We start from the raw sequence: 22,176 nt of genomic DNA on the forward strand, positions 1-22,176 counted from the left end.
TTAATTGAAAATATTTCCTTATACTGATTGGAATGTGTAGATTTTAATGAAAACCAATGTCGCCATGTTGAAATATTGGTAGTAAATTAAACACTGGAAAAGTGAGAAGAATATTGATAAATGTAAACGAAAGATGAAACAGAAAATAAAAAAAGTAACGGTCGCAATTGGGAATATAACCCAGGATCTCTGTCTAAGAACGGGACAACGCCTTTAACCAATATTAATATTAACAACCACCATATTGGACCAACTCTTTAATAGTTACAAATGATGAATGTTGACATTTTCGAATTAGCTCAGTGGTCAGAGCATGCCCCGGCAAGGTAGATTTCGTCAGTTCAATTCCCAGATGCGACCAAATATTTTCTATCTTCTGTTTCAAACTTTTCTTTTGAGAGTGGTTAAAATTGTCTTCAATGGTTAAATATTTAAATTTGAACATTTAAAGTAGTGGTTTTTCTATGTTTGTAATTTTTTAAATGATGGATGGTGATTGATGTTGTGTTTGGTTGGTGTTGCAGTCCTTCGAGTACACGGAGCTGTGCCAGCAGGGCGGTGCGACGGAGGGCGGCGTGGCGCGTGCCCAGCCCAGCCCGGGCAGCGCCGGCCGGTCCCGGCCCTGGCACGACTTCGGCCGACAGAACGACGCCGACAAGATACAAATACCTAAACTGTAAGTACTTCCTTTACGTTTCACTAATTACCTATTTATTTCAACTGAAACAATTATTGTTATTAAAATATATCTCACTTTAATGAAGGCGGTCTAGGATGTCGACTAATCTAGCAAAATGATTACACAGTCAACACCTCATTCCACAATGTCAACGAAAGTTAAATGCTGAAAAATGATGACTAATAATTAAATGTTCCAAAAATGACCTAAATTAAATAAAAAAAGAAACTATTTTATTTATGTGCGAAAAACACTATTCCGTAGGAATAAAAAAAATGATATTTTTATAACATCCGGCTCGAAGGACCAAGATTTAGATGTTTGCTGGCGGCATGTAAATAGGAAAACAATTTTGGGTAGTATTTTAATTGTATGCGAAAATCATTTTTGAAGGAATTCCTTACGAATTTTTCTTTGACAACTTATCGACCGCTATTGGGATTTCTAAATAGGTATAAAATAAAAGATAACCTAATCTAACATAGCAGAAGGCTTTTCTAATTCCACAATGACGAAGAAAGTTGAAAGATGGAAAAAGCCTAGTGATATATTCATCATTCAATGGATAAAGTAGACAGATAAAAAATATTGATAAAAATTTTGCATCCAGCTCGAGGGACCATTTTTTCATACATAAATAAAAACTCTTTAAGACTTCTCATGATTAAAACTCTGAATTACTAATATTTACTCGTACGCACTTTATATGGAATGCGTCATTAAACAGGTCCCAATTAATTATGGTATGTTTAATTAGAGAGTGTCTAGTAGTAAGCAATCATTAAAAACTAATAGTTAATTTAATTTTTAATTAGGTAATAATTTATTAAGCAGAAAGTAAAATTGCAAACATGTCTTAAAGAAAAGCATAACTCAGAAAGAAATTACGGCCTTCTCACTATTGATTCTCACACTCTAATAAATTGAAGAATATACTTGAACTGTTGTTTACCTCATTCCAATTTTCTCACGTTTTTAATATTGCACCTGCAAATGCATTTATTCCTTTAATTAATACACTCTATTGACTTAGCATCGAACTATGTTCTGAACTATAATTTGCATTGATATTGAATCATTTGTTGACAAAATTCGCAGTTTTCCCAAGTTGTATTAACTATAGATAATTGCAGGTTTGTCGTACACGCAGCGCTATCACCCCTTCCTACTATTGTTATTTTAATATGGAAGTTTCCTGTTTAACGGTGTTAATTACCTTCCCGTTGATAGACGCCACTATCTGACATTTAGAATAAATTCACAAGAGAATTTGACTCCTGTTTTTCCGAACAGGGCCGTACAATGCAAGTACATAGTATACAATTACGATTAAATCAACTCCTGTAAATATTCGTTAGCATGAAGTTATTAATCTTGGAAACACGTTTTTTGATCATAGCTCCTACACCTACATATATCTACTATATAAACATGTTATTAGTTAAACATTTGTCCTGGCGAAGGAATTGAGCTTTAAAACTACTTTAATTACTAGCCCAATTATGGCTAGCCACAGTGTAACTTATTTTCACGAAAATATACAAATTAACAGTGGAATTCAGTTCGAATGCGAATATATTTCGAATTAGGTTAGGTATTGCAATATATATAGTATACAAATGGACCTACGTATCCATCCCTATTTAAATATGCTTATTTTTACTGTTTTAGTGTATTGTAGTTAATACATAGAAGTGTATTTAAATCAATTACCTGTATAAAATCGTTTATTAAATTTGCAATAATAATATAATTTTGAAAACCACCAACAATTGAATTAAGCCGCCGGGTGTCTGGTGTAATTATTTCCGCAAAAGTGTGGCCAGCCCTGTTTTCTTAGCTTTATGAAAACTTATGGTAATTTTATTGATAGCGTTATCTTTGTGAGTTATTGGTATATACACGAGTACCCACCAGTGGCAAGATATTGATAGAACTAAGACGTATTTGACATACATCTACATGTAGGTAAATAATTAATGACTCTCAATTAAACTCTAAACCTTATCAATTTAGTTAATTAATAATATATTCGACGATGATAATACATATTCAATTTTTCTATTTAAAAAAAAACGTTGTCAATTTTAAAGACGACCATAAATTTATCTGAATGAACTCCGTAAGTAAACTAGAAAAATTGCGACATCTGTCAAAAAATTAAATTAAATAAACACACATTTCAAATGAGTGTAGAATCAATAATTGATTCATTGAAATAAAATGATTTTGGTACCTAATTCATCGCTTATTCTGATCGTTCTTACAATCAGTCACAATTTTGAAAATAATATTCAAATTCAGAGCAAATATGATTTGTAGAATTCTTTGAACCGGATTTTATAAAACCAAAAATAAATTCTAAACCAAGCTTTCTCAACTTTTTTCTATACTCCGCACACGTAAAATATTTATTTTTAGAAAAGTAATATTTATGATATTTTATGTACGGCGACTGAAGTATTTCTGTAGATTTATTGTCCGTTTGAGTTATATACAAATACTGACTTTATATTTATTATATTTCATGCCTTTCATATCATCAGGAAGCGTAAGTATCCCTTACTTTTCTTAGCATGGTAGAACTAACAGACCTATTAATATATATTATATAAGTTCTATGATTGTTCAGTTAGTTAGTTGATTATTTTCCAATACAATATAGACAGGTTACTATTCAAATGATTTAATACTTCATAAATTTAAGATTCTCACGGCCAATATTGGTAGTTTTAAGGGCGATAGGTTTATTTTGTACTTCCAAACCCCGCTAAGCCAACATCAAACAACATTGCATGATGGGCTGCAAAGCCGTCGAAATGTTTAGTTCAAGAAGGAAACATGGCCTGACACCTCAACATAATATTATTTATTTATTAGACTTACCATTTTTCCATATAAGTTTAGTGATATAAATAATGCAGTTAATGGTGACACCACTCGTAAACAGACCATAAAAACACTACGAATGAATATAGGCATGGGTTGATTTCATGCACTTTCCTTATAATATAATAATATTATAATGGCGTTACATCTCCGACCTGACGAATTAATTCAACAGATACGCCTGTCAAGTGAAACCTTCGTTTGACGCGCAGGGGTTGAAGGAGTCCATTAAGGCGCGCAGTATTTACACGATAAACACATTAACATTATTATCTGGTGTATTTATATAAATGCAACAGTATCTAAACATTGCATGGAAGTCGGTAGCTGGTTACTACGTATAATCTACTTTATACTTCCAAGCCGCTCTTCCCCGATTCGGAGGAAGTTGATTCCAACTCACTCATTTAGCCTGTGGCAGAGTTTCTCAAACTATTCGACTTAGATATTCACAGATATATACAATAACAAACACTGAAAATATCATAATTCCCTTCCAAAATAGATACAGTGTACCTACAGAGACTTCAGCAGGGCATTCGATAAGGTTTGATATAAAATTGTAATAAGAAAACAAAAATGTCTAGATATTTCTGGTAGTGTGTTAAACTGATTCAAACGTTATATGTCATCAGAAAAAAAAAATTACATTTCAAAGCAATTTTTGGCTTCCAGTTAAGTTTCACAGGGTTCTCGCTTGGGTCCTGTTTTATTTTATTTTTGATATTTACCAATGGTATTATAACAATTATTTGAAGAAATAAACATACTCTTATTCACCGACGACCGTCATTTACAAAATGATTATCTCCGTCATTCTTCACAAATTAATCCGTCTAGAAGATGCTAATACCAAACTTAACGTTGCAACCCTTTCAATATTCTTGCCTAAATATTCTTGCCTAAAGGGAGTTTTCCAAACGTATTTAATTTTTAAAAAAATGTCTAAATTTATAAGACTCTAAAACAAACTTAATTTATCAAGCTTCTCACGTTCATTGGTTTTTATTATACGCCGAGTCCTTTATATAAAGCAGAGTTTTTTACACTTATTAAGCTAACCTAACCGCCACCTTTTGAATAATATGTTTCTCCTTTACCCCATTAGGAAAGTTTTATTCTATTTTAACTATCAATTTCATCGGCAATGATGTAAAAAATTCTAGATATATATTTTTTTTAATACTACAAAACAAATCTATTTTCTTTAAAAGGATCTCCTGTTTTGCCTTGTATCTTGTATCTTGAAAATCATTCATAATAATCATATGGTTTTGTACATTTCTTTTGGACAGTAAAAATATAGACATTTAAAATTAATATGAACGATTCGCATTACGATTCTTGCTACTGTTATTAATTTCAATCCTGTTATTCATGATGCAGCTACCGACCATACCATAGTATTTCCAGCGCCCCGAGGGTAGGCGATATCGCCCACATTGGCAATAGCAAGCCTAGAACGTCAGTTCAACCAACTAATGACGAAGTTGACTTGTGATTCAATGACACTTTGCGTTATCGTTATTTAAATACATCGTTATATTGTGTCGATCCATCGATACTGTCAATGTATTTATTGACGGGACGCTAAAATGCAATACATTGTTGTTGTAACGGGCATATATTGTAAGATTATTTCGTGAAAATTTCAAAGAAAGGAAATGTTTTCTTTATGAGCCTTGAAAAAATGATATTTGATTGGTTAAATTTATATTTCAAAACTGCATAACTCATAATATAAATAACGATATGAACCTAAAAAAATGACATATCCTACAAAACTATTGACCATATTAAAAAGGCATGATGATTTCACGATGCCAAAGCTCTTCCAAAAGCCCTATTTTTCTGATAAATGCTTGACATACCTACCTACTGTTAGACTGATACATAGATACTTCCTCAAATAAAGGCAGCCAATTAATATATATTTTTTTTTATTTGGAAAGAGGCGATAATTGACTCGATATAATCGAAAGCAATTATATTTGTATATATATCTCGACACTTCAAATAGTCACAATGTAACTTTAATGACGACTAACGAGAAGAGTGCATTTTCAATTAATATCCCTTTTGACTGACAGCCACTAATTAAGTGATAAAACTTAAGTTTTAATTATATCCGCTTTTCGTATCCCTGACTCGTGGTAACACGCGAGCATTAAATGCATCTGCAGCGATCAAAATGCAACAAGATTAAGTATTAAAAATATCATTTCCTCGTGTCAGCTCAACTCCAAAGGATGAAGCGTGAAAATGAACGGATGTCAGTTCCTATCTTCAGCCAATCATTATAAATATATTCGGTCAGAGGGTCACACGACATAAAAAATATAATATAGCATATTTCAATTTTAGGTTTCTTTATTATCGATAGCTGATGCGTGATATTTGAAATGTAAATGGGGTTTACGATTTACCTACCAAAATAATGAGATATTTAGTTCACGGTCCAAATGTAAATTTTATAAAATATTTTTGTTACACAATCGCAAAATACAATCGAAAATAAAACTGCAAGTTTTGTGTGAACATATCGAAGTCCTAAATATCGCATTGGTTGTTTCTCTTCTAACAGTCTTAACCATTCCTAACCTAACCCGAATATAGTATGCATACATATTATATTCGTGCTAGGTTAGGAATCGTTAAGACTATGATTAATTCTTGAATACAACAGCTCTGCTATTGAACGATTTACCGACCTCTTTGTTTCCTCCCTCATTCAACATTAGTATCTTCAAGACCCATGATCATTCCTTCCTCTCATTAAAAAGACCCTCCACACAGCATCCCGAATAAATGAAGGAAATTAGTGTGGAGTTATGTAAGAAATAAATCCTTTTTTTTTACAATTATACAGATTGTTATCATATTTTTAGTTCTTCTCGGTTTCTTTTGGCTAAGTGCAGCCTTGTCGTGTGATTTAATTAGAACTTAACTTAATTTTAATTAATGTAGCTAGAACAATGTAATGTTTTTTATACTTGTGCGTGTGTTTTGAGTGACACTCCCCGCACCACTTATACTTAACCTTACTTAAACCCAAGTAAACAGGTGATTCATTAAAATACAACCGTTTAGCACAAACCCGTTTAAACCGAGCTCTCGGATATATCAAGCTTTTCTGTCAAATCGGAAAAATGATTAAAAATATGGCTGTGCATTTAAAATGATGACTTTTGAGATTAAATGCTCCCACAGTATCTCATTACATCATATAAGTTGTATTAATCAGTTATTAAGATCTTCGATAGTGCCACATTTAAATGGATGTCAAAGTTTGTGGACATTACGACCTATGTACAAATTATATCGGCATCTTGCTTGTTTATTATCGTATTCCAAATTCGCTGCTAAAATGAATTCCCGCGCATCAGCGCGTGACAGGATAAGTGTCATGACGGACGCGTTTCCCGCCAACCAGCACCATCTCCCGTAGAGTTCAATAAATTTCATCATCCGCTGAAGTACCCTGAACTGCGTGGCCTCACATTTTGTGGCACAATTATGTGACAACGATCTCTAAATTTTATAAAAATTCTTAGTTTATAATGTGTAAGCCGTTAATTATGAACAAGCAATCATTTTCAATCACACCTACATAGTTAATTAAGCCAGTAAAGCTGTTTCATTGGCCGAGCAAAAAAGCGTCATTCCGATACTAAATTCTAATAAAATCAAATGGAACACGTTAGTAATAATGAAGTAATAACAAACACCTCCTCAATAGAACCATTAGTATTCAAATGTGTCGACTTTTTCAGGCAGTGTCTTTAATTTGTTCGTTCATAAGCCATTAGTTGTCACATTGGAGTCAGTTCAATTAAGCGTAGGCGTAGCTTTAATGTTAATCCAGCAACGAGTAGGAATCATTCGGACAGCCGACAGTTTGCTTTTTCCATGCCAGGAAACGCTGTAGCGGATTAATCCACCTGAAAGAATGTAATTGGTTATATTCTGATCGATAATTTAACAGCGTATGACGTACGATAAGGCTGGTGAATATTATATATTCGGTCGATCGAACACAACACGGAACACTCGAGTGAAGCCTGCGTCCTCTCGCTTGGAGATGTCGGTAGGGAAGATAACCGAGCATGACTAAGGTACCAACTGAATCTCACAACCAGAAAGTACAAAATCTCATGCATTAATATGTGCAAAAGGTACCTTGAATCCATAAACTTTTAAACTAGATCTCAAAAAAATTGCTTAATGTATTATATCAAGAATCAAATAAGAGTACACAGAGTACCTGTCTTAAAATATATACATCTTCCTAGGAAATTAAGTTGAATCGACGAGCAGAAAAAAGTCAAGAACTCAATTTTACTCTTAAGTATAAATTGATTATAAATCATCGGTGCTACGTTAACAGAGAGCATGATTTTAATTAAAGAAATATGTTTATAAACTATTAACAGTCTACCTGAACAATATTCTTGTAACGCCATCATAAAAAAACCTTTATTGTTTATTCATTATTACCGCGAACATTCTGTACAAATGAGTACAAAGCGTTAGCTATTCGCTATTTACACAGGAAAGTTGCTAGACTTACCAATGCATAACAAATATATTTTTTTTAAATATATGTATCCAACTTCTCTTCCTGGGGAATGTTGTGGGGGCTTTATAAATATATGAGGAGATATAAAAGGAAAGGCAATGAAGCAGTTCATTAAATATCTTATTATACATTTTTATTACTACACGTGACAATACCAATTTTTCGCCAAAATTTTATTATTAATGGGGGGTCTCATGATCGACCCTGTGGTATTCCACTAGCGAACAAAGTAAATATATGAATCTTACAGTTTTACCACGGGGGTAGTAAATTATTATGAAGGTTATTACTATACAGGTTATTATTTTATTTTTGTTACCATAAACGTGACATCTTTCGTAAGTAATAAATAAAATAGCTATCAGAATTATCACACGCAGAGTTCAGAGGATTCTTTGACGTATTCATAATAACAGTTACCAGTGGTGCATTAAGGAACCGTTATTCTGTTATCTCAACATCATTTGCTTCATTATTTTAATGACTATTGATATTTCATCACCTACGTAATGATGGCAGTAGCCGATCTGCTGCTCCGCGTACATCTTGCATTTCAAACACTTCGATTCGAATTTTCGAAGACTTTAACATCGATAAGAGAATTTATTCTGAACGCTAAGGCATGCCTCGCAAAACGCTTGTGTACTTTCACGTCAATGTGTGGAAGGTACAAGTTGTTGACAGAGCCATTGCCCTTTTCCATAAATACCCCATGCCTTATATCACTAATTAGCATCGGACAACATAGTTTGTATGCGGAGGGAGTAAACACTTAGTAACAGAACAGTACCAGACCTCTTTTGTATTTAATTCTCCGTTTTACTGTGGACTATGTCCTTATTGGCTACGACATAAAATATCATTAAGGGGATGCCTCCACGCTTCGACTCGCAGAAGGGAATAAAAACGTAAAAATAAAAAGTGTTATCACAGTCATTACTTTTCTTTCTGAATTTGTAAAGCTATTTATCTTCCATTAGTGGTGCTTTACAATGTTTTGTATATGCTTTAAGCTGATTTGAGAATTACATGTAAAGAATCTTTGTACGCAGTGAAAAAAAGGGATTTGATAGAAAGATTGAATAAATCATTAATTCATTTCCATCTAATACAAGTTATTTAAAGATCTCGATTAGTAAAAACTGTTTTTTTATGTTTTGTATCCATTCTGTGAACGTACTATTTTCCATCAAGTTCGCAAATTGACAGTTACTGATATACTATATTAAATTGGTTCATTTATATATATCGTCATTGTGCCTCACTGCAGTAGGTGCAGCAGCCAACTAAATTAGTTTCTCCATTTGCCGGGCACAAGTGCCATCGGAGTATTATTTGCTAATTGCCACGTTCGATTGCCTGTCCTTAGTTTGTATCACCTGACCTTAAAAAGAAACCTCAGCCCATCTGCAGATTAGTTTTAATGGACTCACCTGGAGTGATAAAATGTACCCGTTAAGCATTTGAGTCGTCAATTCCTTCTTCTCTGAAGTACAGTCATGTAGATTCCTCGTGGTCGGCAGACTAGTATATCCTCAAACACCTAAATAATTGTATATTCGTCATTGAATAATGAATGATATTAGTAGATTAAGGGTCCATGTCGGATGCTACTACTCACTGGCATACCTACAATTATTATAATAAAAACTCATGAAAATGCATAAAATTGTGAAAATTGTTGATCAACAAAAGTTATTCCGATTAAAAATCGCTCTCGAAATCACGGTTTTTCGTGAAAGAATCTTTGGCAATAAAAGCAGAAATATTTGTTCGACCAAAAGCAATTTCGATCGTTAGATATATTTGCGGGCGTTTGTAGCTTCGGTTGGCTCCGGGAATGTTGAGCATGCAACGAGGATGGCCTCGTTTGTACGCCTGGTCCATCTGTCATTAACAGCGCGTTCCGTCCGCTCCTTAATCGGAAGCTGAGCACATTTCAGCAGAGACATCGGTCCTGGTATATTCCTGACTCCGGCGAATACCGATCCATAGAGGCGCAATAAATCGATCATTAAGAGTTTTAACGCGACGCGACGCTCCGTACCGTGCTATGTCCGTTTCTCGCTAGTCTCTCGTTAAAACACTTTAATCTTGAAAACCGATCAAAGGGATTTTTCGATCATAATGCAATGCAGCGTTATGGACACAACCAAAATGGTCTGAAATCAACAACAGGTGCTTCGAAATCATTTAAGAAAGTTCAATCCACACGTGAAGGAAGTAGTTAACTCGAAGAAATCCATTAATTGATGTTTTGCGTTAACGTTGGCAATATCAATTGAATCGTGCAGGCATCGGATACAATTCTGCGAAACTGCCAAGTGGAATCGATAAAAACACACTTCATCAGCGGAGAGCGAGGTACTCGCATCAGTACTCGCATCGGTAAATATCTGTCATATTGTTGCAATAACTCTCGTTACGTTTTTTATAAATTATTAACGAGAATGCGATCGTAATAGTCGTTTCGCATTCCACTTAATAAGATGAAGCAGCTGTATGGTGTGCAATGTACTGCCACACACTGTAAGTAGTAAAGCTGGAGATATTTGCGGAACATCCGCCTAGACGAGTACGAGTACCTTATAGTACTTGATATGCCTGGTACAAAGTAACCAGACTGAATGCTTCAGATTATAATTACTTGTCGTCTATGGACATTGTAATTGGTGATCAGTCCTCCATCTTGCGTCGATGGTAAACGGTCAGCAGATACACGCACACTCTCCCCACGTGACCGTATGTCTTACCGATGTTTTCTTTTACTATATTTGTTAGGTTAATTGTAACGCACAAATGTTTTTCCCGACGCTTTTTTTTTGCTTCGAGAGTTTCTCTTGGCCGTGATGCATTCTTGGAAGAAACGCGAAAGAAATTTTGTTTACGAATATGGAATAAATGTTAGGAATTATTCTGTTAAACGCAATTACGACTTTAATCAATAAATGCCTTCGAGCCGTCATCAACTTTTTAAACTGAAATATATCAACGCACGGTTCATGGGAAAACAGGAAACTCGAAAGAAAAATAAAATATTCACCTTGGAAAAGCCTGTTATAATAAGGAGTAATTCAATCACATTTTTTGTGATCATAAATTTAAGTAAAGCTCATCCTTATTTATTTCAAATCTGGTGATATTTTTTTGCTAAACGTTTCGTTGAATGTTGAAGAATTGTAACTGCGTAGATGGGAATATAATTTTCATAAATTTTTCATTAGATTTCAAGTAATGCGACATTCTTTCACATTGTCTCCATCAGTTCCAATATTTTAATTAATAATACTAAAAAAATATTGGTAGGTAACTTCTTTATTACTAAGCTCGTCTGAATTCTTCAAACAACTGATTCTAATTTTAAAAATTACTCTTAAATTCAAAGCAAATTGATATCCCAGATTTCACGCAGAACTTACTAACGGACACACATATAACCAAAATTATTATGTTTGGTGATTTTTTTTTTTTTAGAATTACATAATATTCTAAAATGTGTTTGAAATTTTGAAATTCAAAAATATTCGTAAAGTTGTTTTAATATTCCAAGTACGTAAATATAACCAACTTATTACGACATTCTTACAATAGTTAGTGGCTTAATGGTTATCATTATTGCCTTTCTAGGCGTTGATCGGGGTTCAATTCTCGGTCGTGGCTTTTTTTTAATTATATCTATATTTTTCTTTTATAAGGTTTCATTTTTTTTAATACTTTATTTTATATCCCATGATTTTTCACGGGTCTGTGATATCATACAAATAAATTCCTCGTGGGTGTGTTCTATGTTGGGCAATTAAAACAATATTAACTTATCTAAGTAACCACAACGTTTTAAAAAGCTTGCCTTTTCAAATTTGTTTGAATAATTTATAAATGTGCAAGAACAAACGAAACACTGGGCGAACCACCCCGGCGGCCCAGGCATGCCATTGTTGCATTTTACCAATTGAGATGCGTCCACTGCATTCTTTCTGCAAATGCGCATGCATCCTACCACCTTCCCCGCCCCCTACATACAATGGGAAATTCTTCGACCTGAATGCTTTCTGCAGAATTGCAACACTGCCTCTTGGCGACTACTGGAACAGCGATAGCTACTAGCAGTGGTGCTATTCAATATCTGTAAAAACTGGTTTCCAACAATTGTTCGCATTTCAAATATGGATTTCCTGAAATCTCTTTAAATTATTGGTAATCCATTTAAAAACAGAATTGATGACCGTTTCCTGATAAAATTTTATTAAATTCCTAATACATCGGAACAAGTGCTCGTGCACCTGCATTTGCCTTGATAATATACAAAGATAAAATGCGGAAATATTGTGATTTTTTAGTACACGTGTTTCGACATCATATTTTACAAAAAGTTTATTTGGAAACCTATCAATGCACTCGTTAAGGGCCTGCAATCCCGTTTTTTTAACTTTATTAAGAATAATTTTAAGATATACTTAATAAATTAGCAATTTTCAATATTTATTATTATTTTTTCTCCGTGAAACTCGTTTTACTCATTCTGTGAACAGTAAACCTAGCGTCCAAAAAATATTTAATTGCTTTAAAATTGTAAAACATATAATATTCAATGTATCCTTTTTTGCAAACAAAAAATTATGCAACTTGTCCAATGATACGTCACAATTGCAATGACAATTATTTATTTCATACTTTCTTCAGGCAGGTACCATAATATGGATTATTCTGACTAGACAGTCGATATTATAACATGCGTACTCTGGCGGGATAAAACACAGTATCCAATACGGCCACCATCTTGAACCGGAAACCGAACACACAAAAAAATTTAAAGATAGTTGAAATGAAAATAGTTCGAAATAAAACAGATGTCAAAACGGGTTTCTAACAATTTATTTGACATGAACATAAAATCTCATATGCGTAAATCGTGGTAGAGCACATAACTGTAGTACCTACCTTCTTAAAAGAGCTTAAGTTTTAGTGTCATTTTTTGAATACGCAATACGCAGTTAAATAATGTATTTGATATTATAGAAACAAACAGTACACTGGTTATAGTAATTAACCAATTTACAGATATTAAATATTTCATTTTGGGTAACTGTGATACGTTTCCTGGTAATGTCTTGTATGTAGTATGTATGTTCAGTAATTGGCAGGAGACATACTCGTACATAGTGTATACGTATGTGTGTATGTATGCGCATTGAACAGTTTATATTACTGACATGATGCCACTTATAAATTTGGGCAGTGAGTCAAATTTTGTTGAAAGAATTAAGAGAGAATGTTGCGTTTGTATTGTAATTAAGCTTGTGAAATAGCACCTTATATCGTGTACGTCTCAAATGTATGTTAAAATTAATAAGGGACAGAAGTTTGGTACAGTCGATGTTATTGTTTAAAATTATATGTATAAATTTTAAATCAGCTACAATTCGCCTTTGTTTGAAATTGATATTCAAAATTATTGTTAAATTTTGAGGTAAGATATTTTATAAATTTGTTTTTAATACGTTCTATACAACTTATGTAAAATTTATATCGTAGATTCCAATATAAATTTTGGCCATGCATATTCCAGTGTACTTCTGACTAATGCGAAATATAACTTAACGACTGTACGTGGATTACGGAACACTTTACTTACACGCACCTACCTACAATTTTACCCAATTAATCATGCTTCAAAGTAAGCGATGTGCATAAAACATACGTTTTAAACGATTAATAATACAATTCTCGAGACGGATAGATTCATTCCAATCGTCATACAATTTTATCTCTGAATTGAAGGTCGAATAAATGAATAATTCAGTCATAATCATCACTCTCTGCTGCGAAGAATTCAGAGAGTTGCTCTGCTTTATGAAATGCTAAGAAGGTCTCCAGTGAACCGTTTTTATGCATCCGGCAAAGATTAAAAATAATGTGCTTCCACGCATTTATTGTCGAGTGTGGAAACCGCTTTATATTAATAACACGTGGACCTTAATACCTTGAGCCTTAAGGGAGCTCTCTTCAAACGTAATCACATACATTTGGTCTCTGGTAAAATGGACGTTCTCAGTCAACGCAATCAATGTTACATCATAAGTTCATTGATAGCTGAGTACGGACACCTAATTAAATATTTTCAAAGGAATACGTGGAATTTATTACCCTGAATTGTATAGCAAATAAAACGACAAAATTTCATATTCCATAAAAACAGATTCATTTGACACAATCAGGATTAAATATTTTGTAAGTATGCTACGTTCCATCCCTTTTATCTTTTAAAATGGTTATAGGAAATATTATAAGTATCGCTTTTAATGGCAGCTTCTCATCGAAGAAATTATGATATAAGTTTCATTTAAAACTTATCTTCAATATAAGGTTTAGTCAAAATGAAGATATGTCCATTTCAAAAATTTCTAATAAATACGGCCAACGAACAAACGCTTATCTTTTACCTTCTGTATTTATTAAGATGCCAATAGATTTAAAAACGGATCAACCTGCATCAATGACTTCTAAAATTTCTGTATCTGTATATGTTTTGTATGCCTTTGTATTGTAGTCATATGAAATGTTATTCTTTTTTATCTATTTTCTATACTATGGCTTCTCGTTATATGTGTGCTTTAGCGTTATAATTAATATTGTGAGATTTACCTGCTGACAAACTGCTTCGGCAGTTTAGCTTTAGTTAAATACTCTTAAATTTTCAATTAAAAAGGGCCAGTTAGCTAATTTTTTTTTATATTTTTCGGTTATCTTTCATGTCCCTACTTCATTCCTTGTTGATATTTTTTACAACATAATCGATGTTGCAATTTTGAGATACAATAAGACATGCTCGTGTAAATTTCCAGTTTCTGAAACCAAAGATGTCCTCATCTCATTTTAAAGTCAAATTTTTATGCAGCGGCCCGCGTCCTGTGAACGAAGGCATGTATTCGCTCAAATTCCACATTTTGGAAATTGCATTTCGCAAGTTGTCGATGGACCCGAGCGCCATTGATATTTATTTAATACCGAAAATACTTTTTAGACCTCTCCTACTGGAGACTGCACAACAAAATAAGCATTGGCAATTAGTAGTTTGATTTCGCCACCCTCAAGCTTATTGTGGTTGGAGAATTGATTGATGTCACAGAATAATGGCAGTACGAAATCACACATACAGCAAAATAATCTTATCCCTCAAGCATAAAAAAGTCAGCAGCCGCCACTGAACTATGCTTGTCGTGTATGTATTTATATTCCAACTGATTTTTTTTGGTTTAAAAGCAATTAATTTTACATCTACTAAATCTACCTACAAAATTGTTTTTAAATTTTAGAGCACCAAGGGCTAAGCAATATGAACAATAATTCAAACATTAAATTTAATGTATTCTATCGTGGAAATATTCCGTGCTTCTGAGACATTATGTAAATTCAAACATATCTAATAGTATTTCTACGATGAAAAAGAACTACTAATCATCCAAGGTTTTTTAGGTATGGGTTCTATTATTCCGTCATTTTTCAACAGTAGAAGAATAAATTAGCACAAATTACACAGTGGCTTATACCAATAACGTTAATGATTCCATTAAAGAATGGGAGAACATTTGCCGAAAGAGGAACACAGATACCAAAGTGCTTTCGACTACGCGCTTGACATTGATTGATTTTAGAGACGCCAACTTGATCTCCTTATGTCTTATGCGCTCCTGGAAAACTGTGAGAATAAGCGAGTTCTGTGCAATCTCTAGAACTTGGTTTTTATTGTGAACCTTTCATATTTGAATACGAATCTTCCGTAAGATAAATAACAATACTACTGTACTAGTCCTTAGCGCGCTTTGCAAACGAGGAAAAAGGATAGTTAAAATATCTTTAAAACAAAAATAAATTTTCCTTGATTAAATGTGCTTCTTGAATTTACCAATTAATTAGTATAGACTAGAGCAGACCCGTTAATATCACAGGATTTGTCAAGATTTTCTAATACAAATATGGCCAATTTTCTTTTAGATTGAATAATATTTTTTTATTTGATTATAAAGAAGACGACCAGAAATTTACCTTTCGAAGGAATACCGTTGGTAAACTTGAAAAATCACGAAATCTATCAAAAAATTTAGACAAAATACACATTTCAAATATGGAATTATTTAAGTAAATTAAATAATGTTAGTACCTACTTTATCGCTTGTCTGAAATATTCTTCATAAAACTGATTTCAATTTAGAAATCAACACTTAAATTCAAAGCAAACTTTAGTTCATTCAACGTGATTTTTTTTTACGCTGAAATAAACAACGCACATCACGAAAATATTTTATTTATCTTAAGACTCGTGGGTTAGGCTGTAAATGTATATTTATAATAAATATAAAAACAGAAAATATAAAAGTGCAAAAATAAAATAATAAATATTTGGTTTTGAGTAGATATCTTGATCTGTCTCAGAAAACAAGGTTTTATGTAGGTGAATTGTTTGAGATCTGTTTCTCTTGTATCCGTTTTCTATCCAGGACATCGAAAAAACGTTTAGTCAGGGATGATAAGAAACGCATTCGAAACATTATCATAATCCGCCGATTCGTAAGCTATTTCGTAATATTTCGAATGACCGGTGTCGAGTAAAGTTGCAAGTTCCTACGACTGAATATATTTCGTCTATAAAATATTTTGTATCTTTTGTGGAAATCTCGAAATTAAAGTCGGCCTCAAAGGGCGTGCCGCCTCTCGGTACAGTGGACCGGACGGACGACCGAGATATAAACGATGTCAATTTGGATAATGTGTTTAGACGTCTCGGGTTACGCCGCGTAAATAAATAAACTGATGCGTAGAATTTAATCTGAACTCTCGGACGGCTGGAACCAAACTAGCTCCGTTTGACGGCTTGTAATACTGTCCGACCTTTTGTCATTAGAATTAGTGTCACTCGGTGGAACAGGGACACATAACATGTAATGTACATTAGTAGATAAATTGCTTTACTTCCTTTGGATAAAATGCTGCACTTGTAACTCTTTCTTCACTTTAAGGTTTTCGAATATTTCCACAAAGTTATTTAAAGCTAAACTTAATCAAATAGACGCGTAACATTAGTAATATCTACCTGCAAGGCGCTTTTCTCTGCGATAGACTGAATTAAAGTTTTCTAGTGAACCCTATTATTTTTGTATCTATTTTATCCTTAGATATTTATTTGTCCTAAATAAAAGAGTGGTATCTTACCTAAGAGAAAAGTGTCGAATGGACCTAAAAAAATGTGAATCAAGCAATAGTTCAACGTTGAAAAGGCCAGGACGTACATTGTAGTAGAAAATGATTTCATACACTTTGTTATATTGACCGATGCGGTGATCAAAGTGATCTATATGTATAATATATTTCTAATAATTGTTTTTTCTTCAGATACTCATCCTGCGGATTCAAATATAACCTCGAAAGCCCAATCAGCAGTTCACAGCGGCGGGAGGACGACAGGATAACATACATCAACAAAGGACAGTTCTATGGGATATCCTTGGAGTACATACACGACCCGGACAAACCTATCAAGAATCAAACAGTCAAGGTAGAAATATTATCAATACATTTTTATTAATTTTCTACCTGCTTTAATTTAATTCATAAATGACACAAAAGAACTACTGTATAAACAGAGAGAGATGTGACGGAGACGAGCTACGACCGATCTGCACGGACTAACAAAGTCATGCGAAGCCATAAAAAGTGAACGATGTTGGCGACACTTTTGTACTCTTGGTTCCACACTAATAATGGTGTAGCACATCTATTTTGTTTTTATTATCTGCTTGTATCATGAAATTTATAAGATATTTGTGTTCTCCAATGATACATCTTCGCGCCATACGACATAAGAGCATGCAGTGTTGTGATGTTTGGTAATAAGTTGGGTTTTCAAGCGATAGATGGCACTAGTCATAAAGCTTACTCCAGAGTCCGACAGATGTCGCTAGAGTGTAGAAATTGCCTGTGGGATATTATTGTCAGACAACAAGCTTCTAGAAACAGAGAATTACCAACCCTCGGGTAATGAACAGTGTAGCTAAATCCAGACTTATTTATTGTAACGTAAATAAACGCAATTATAGTAAAAGAACCTTTTACTTTTCACAAGAGTTCCCAACACTAAATCTGCAAGTAAAACAGAGATATAACAAGTATTTAATCAACTGCTTAGATTGATTAATTCATCTGGTAGAATATAAAATACAAATTGTGAAAAAAATATATCAATCACCATAAGAATTAAGTACAATTTTTTCGTGTCAATTAAAAAAACGCAATAAGTGACCGCTTTAGCTAATGGTAATTTGTTTACGAAATTTATTCCAAGTTACTTCCTACGCAAATTTCGGCTGTGAATGTCACACCTGGAGTGTGTTCGTAATTTTTTTCAAAAGTGCTTAGTTTTGTTTTTGGTCGGCGCAATCAATATTTGAGTGGCCATTATTATTTCTGTTCGCTCATATTGAATTTGCAAATATTTACATAATCTGCACTATCTGTAGTTATAGTCTTCCTGTCGTGATTGTTTTTAATACAGAAGAATATTACTCAAATGATTTTAATCACGTGTCACTTTCTTCTGTATTTTATTGTTTTTAAATATTAATTGATCAAATCAATACATTATATAAGAGAATTGTCACATCATGTGACAATTAATTTGAGTATGATAACTGAAAAGTGTGATTTAAAAATGAATATATACTGATGAATTTATATGTCATTAATTAATACTGATGAATTTATATGTCACAAATTAATACTGATGAATTTATATATCTCAAAGAAAATCGCACTGATCGATAGACCAATAAATGATCTTGCTCGAATTTAGATCAACGGCTTCCATACTAACTCTCGACTAGCAAATACGAAGGTCGTGGGTTCGTATCCCGACGTGCGCAAGTAAATTTTTATTTGCTGAATTTGTGTTATTTCACGATTTATTCATTTAAAATATTATATAGTATACTTGCGGCACGTTCCAGAGTGGATAATACTCTCAGTATCGCCCTGTTGTAAGACCACCATTGAAACGTTGCTTGAAATGGCTTTAACCGTATTTGGTGACCAGATCTAAACAGCTAAGTACTCTCCCACCTTCATCACCCCATCTCCTTCCCCTCCCCAACACTTTCAGAATCACAAAATGCCCCAATTGGGGATGTAATAGTCTCACTGGCTCCAGACGGTTTATGAGCAGTTGGGATTCTTGTGCGGTGTTCATATAAAAAAAATAAACACAAGAATAAAATAATGCAAAACCATAAATGTCAGAAATGGCATATTGGCAAAAAGTATTACAAGTTTACATTTGTATAGTCATGTGATGAGTTTGATACGAACAAACTGTACCTACTGACGTATTGTGCTGATTCATTTTGAAAAGATGAGGTTAGATCAGTTTTATTGGTACTTTTATGCAAAATGATTATGAAAATCTTACTTAACATAACTAAAGAAATAAAACATTTATCTAATAATCTAACTAGGTACAAGGCTTGATGTTCCTTAACACATTCGCTGGTGTTTAAAAATTGTAGAAGTTATAATAGTATAATGTCGTTGAAGAATGAAGATAGAGATTTTATGTGAATTTCATAAAAGCCACGTAATAAACTGGTAGCTACTCATACCTTAGAATACATTTTCTCTACGCTTCTGTATTTGCTCTTTCATTCATTCATTCATAGAGCTGCATCAAATGAAGAAAATATTAGCTGCGAGCTATGATAATAACTCCAGCAAGTTAGTTTTCTCATTGTTTGACTCACGCACCTGTCCTGGATGCAGTGAAACTCGAGTGGATTAGAGATTACAGGTAGATCTGTGTATGCGTTTAGCGCCTTCTCGAACTACACTGCACTTATCTGCAACACATGTAGCCACTTGCAGTAGCCAGTAGCCAACATGCAGTACGGCAGGTATACATTATATGGCACCTACATGATACGAATCCACATACGGGAGCTATTAAGAGAGACAACGAATGTAATGCACAGAGGAACAGGTTTTCTTTGAAATAACCCGCGAAGTATTCGCGTCGAGAATGTCTAAATTTCTATGTCATTAACGAACTATTAACGAGTCGATAATAATTGTACTGATTTCTTTTAACCGCAAAAAGTTTTTAAAATTCATTTACTGATCCATTACATAGTTGCTACTCGGTTACATCTGAGTTTCAACGCGTTTTTATCTTGTAAAACAATTGAAAAAGATAGTTAGAAAATATGAAAAACAAAATCATAGACTTGTCAAAGCTCTATAGTTCATAGGTAATTGATTGTGCTTAATATAGTTATCAACAAAAGGTAGATGACACAAAACCTGATGAAATAACATAATTTAAAGTTTATCAATTATTAAGGTTATCTTAATATAATCTATGGTATTCAAAGTGGGTAAAACATATGCTACGGAGACACGATGAGTAAAATTCATAATTATAATGGCAGTGCTGCAGTACCGCGCATGTGACGTGATATCACACGCTTTATGGCCAGCCGCAAATATGAATATGTTGACGGCTTATATCTTCAGTAGGAGACAACCCCGTCGCCCGTTTTATGCTTGTCTGAAATTGCACACAGACCACATGAAGTAAAAAATTATTTGGTATTGTTGAACTGGCCAAGATAAAATTGGTGGGTCGCACGGGGTCCACCAGCGACAGTGGTCAGAAGGTGGCTAGGACGGGGGTCACGTGGCACCTCTAGTGAAGCCGCCAGTGGCCACTGACCATGACCATAGAAAGCTGCCCGGGGCGACAAACGGGTTAAGTCGATCCGGCCATAAGACAAGTGCGTAATGAAATTTTCGAAATTCCTCGACAGGAAATTTCTGAACAGAAACAAGACTTAACTGTCATATCTCCACACCGCAATGACAACTTTATGAACTTGCTGTCGAGAGACCAAACCGTAGATTAGGTATTTCTAATGCACTCAGATGTGGAGATATTTATAAATCTTGGTACGGTGTTTTTAATCTCGTTTTGCCCAGCTTCTTTGCGCGTGATTATACCTAAGTTTATATTACACTCGCAAGTAGTTTTTTTCACTGAAGAATTTATACGATTTCTCCCAAGACCATAATCATTTGTTACTTGGTGTATTTACGCTATTATAAAATATCGTTGCGTCTTGTCCCCGGACGCAACGTTGGCAGAAAGTACTCAATAATAAAAAATACACAGCGATTCCGCTCTAGAGTTCTATCTGCCCGAAGCCACGGGAACTATAATAACATTCCGCGATTTTTTGAAAAGTTTTGTAATGCGAAGGAATAAGAGGTATTTTTCAATGTTTTTTTTAACTCTCGAAAATTTACCAGCGTATTTTTTATGACGAATAAATTTTCTATGACGATTTAAAATGTGCCATTTTTCACTTGCCGCCAAAACAACATGTTCATTTTTATTCGTGGATTCAGCGGCGTTGACGTCATACCGTATGTCATAAAGACTCTAGCCACGAACAAAGCAAAAGCCATTTCAAGCAACGCTCGACGCATTGATTCTGAATAATATTTTTCAACCAGGTAACGAGGTGCAAAAAGCTTTTTTTATCTAAAAAATATTTTATTTATTTATTTTGTAAGAAACAAACAGCTTTTATATAATATACAATGATAGATATAAATATACAAGTTAACCGAAGTCAAGCCACAGAAGTTTCTTATGTTAAAGTTCATTGGAAATGAAATTTTAATATCTTAAAATTAATTTGGTGTTAAAGCAAGGGGAGAGGAATAGGAAAATAGGAAGAGGATAGGAGATGCTCCAGATACATAACATACTCTCATATTAATAATCGATCGTACGCATTACTTTATATCGATATTTCTTTTGGTTATTACCAAAAATGTCAATGCTGTAAAATTTTGTATTATATTGTGCACGTATACGAGGAATTGGGGATTTTTTTCAAATGTTGGTTCTACACGAGGGTAGATAAAGTAAATCAGATTGTCGGGTTGATCTAGACAGAATATGAAGATTTATTAAATTGGTAAGTTC

The 22,176-nt window shown here is 33.7% G+C and overlaps 1 protein-coding gene across 7 annotated transcripts in view; it reads left to right on the top strand.

Moving 5' to 3' along the window:
• Window positions 1-22,176, top strand: part of grh (grainy head) — a 536,841-nt gene that overhangs the window by 459,126 nt on the left and 55,539 nt on the right. For all 7 annotated transcript variants that reach the window (XM_089650672.1, XM_089650677.1, XM_089650676.1 and 4 more), the window contains 2 exons: window positions 525-676; window positions 17,535-17,697. In XM_089650672.1, coding sequence (XP_089506798.1) covers window positions 525-676; window positions 17,535-17,697 — 315 coding nt within the window. The remainder of the gene's footprint in view (window positions 1-524; window positions 677-17,534; window positions 17,698-22,176) is intronic.

Source organism: Hesperophylax consimilis, chromosome 3 (genome assembly GCF_061612785.1).
Source record: "Hesperophylax consimilis isolate HC1 chromosome 3, BYU_Hcon_1.0, whole genome shotgun sequence".
NCBI classification, from domain to species: domain Eukaryota; kingdom Metazoa; phylum Arthropoda; class Insecta; order Trichoptera; family Limnephilidae; genus Hesperophylax; species Hesperophylax consimilis.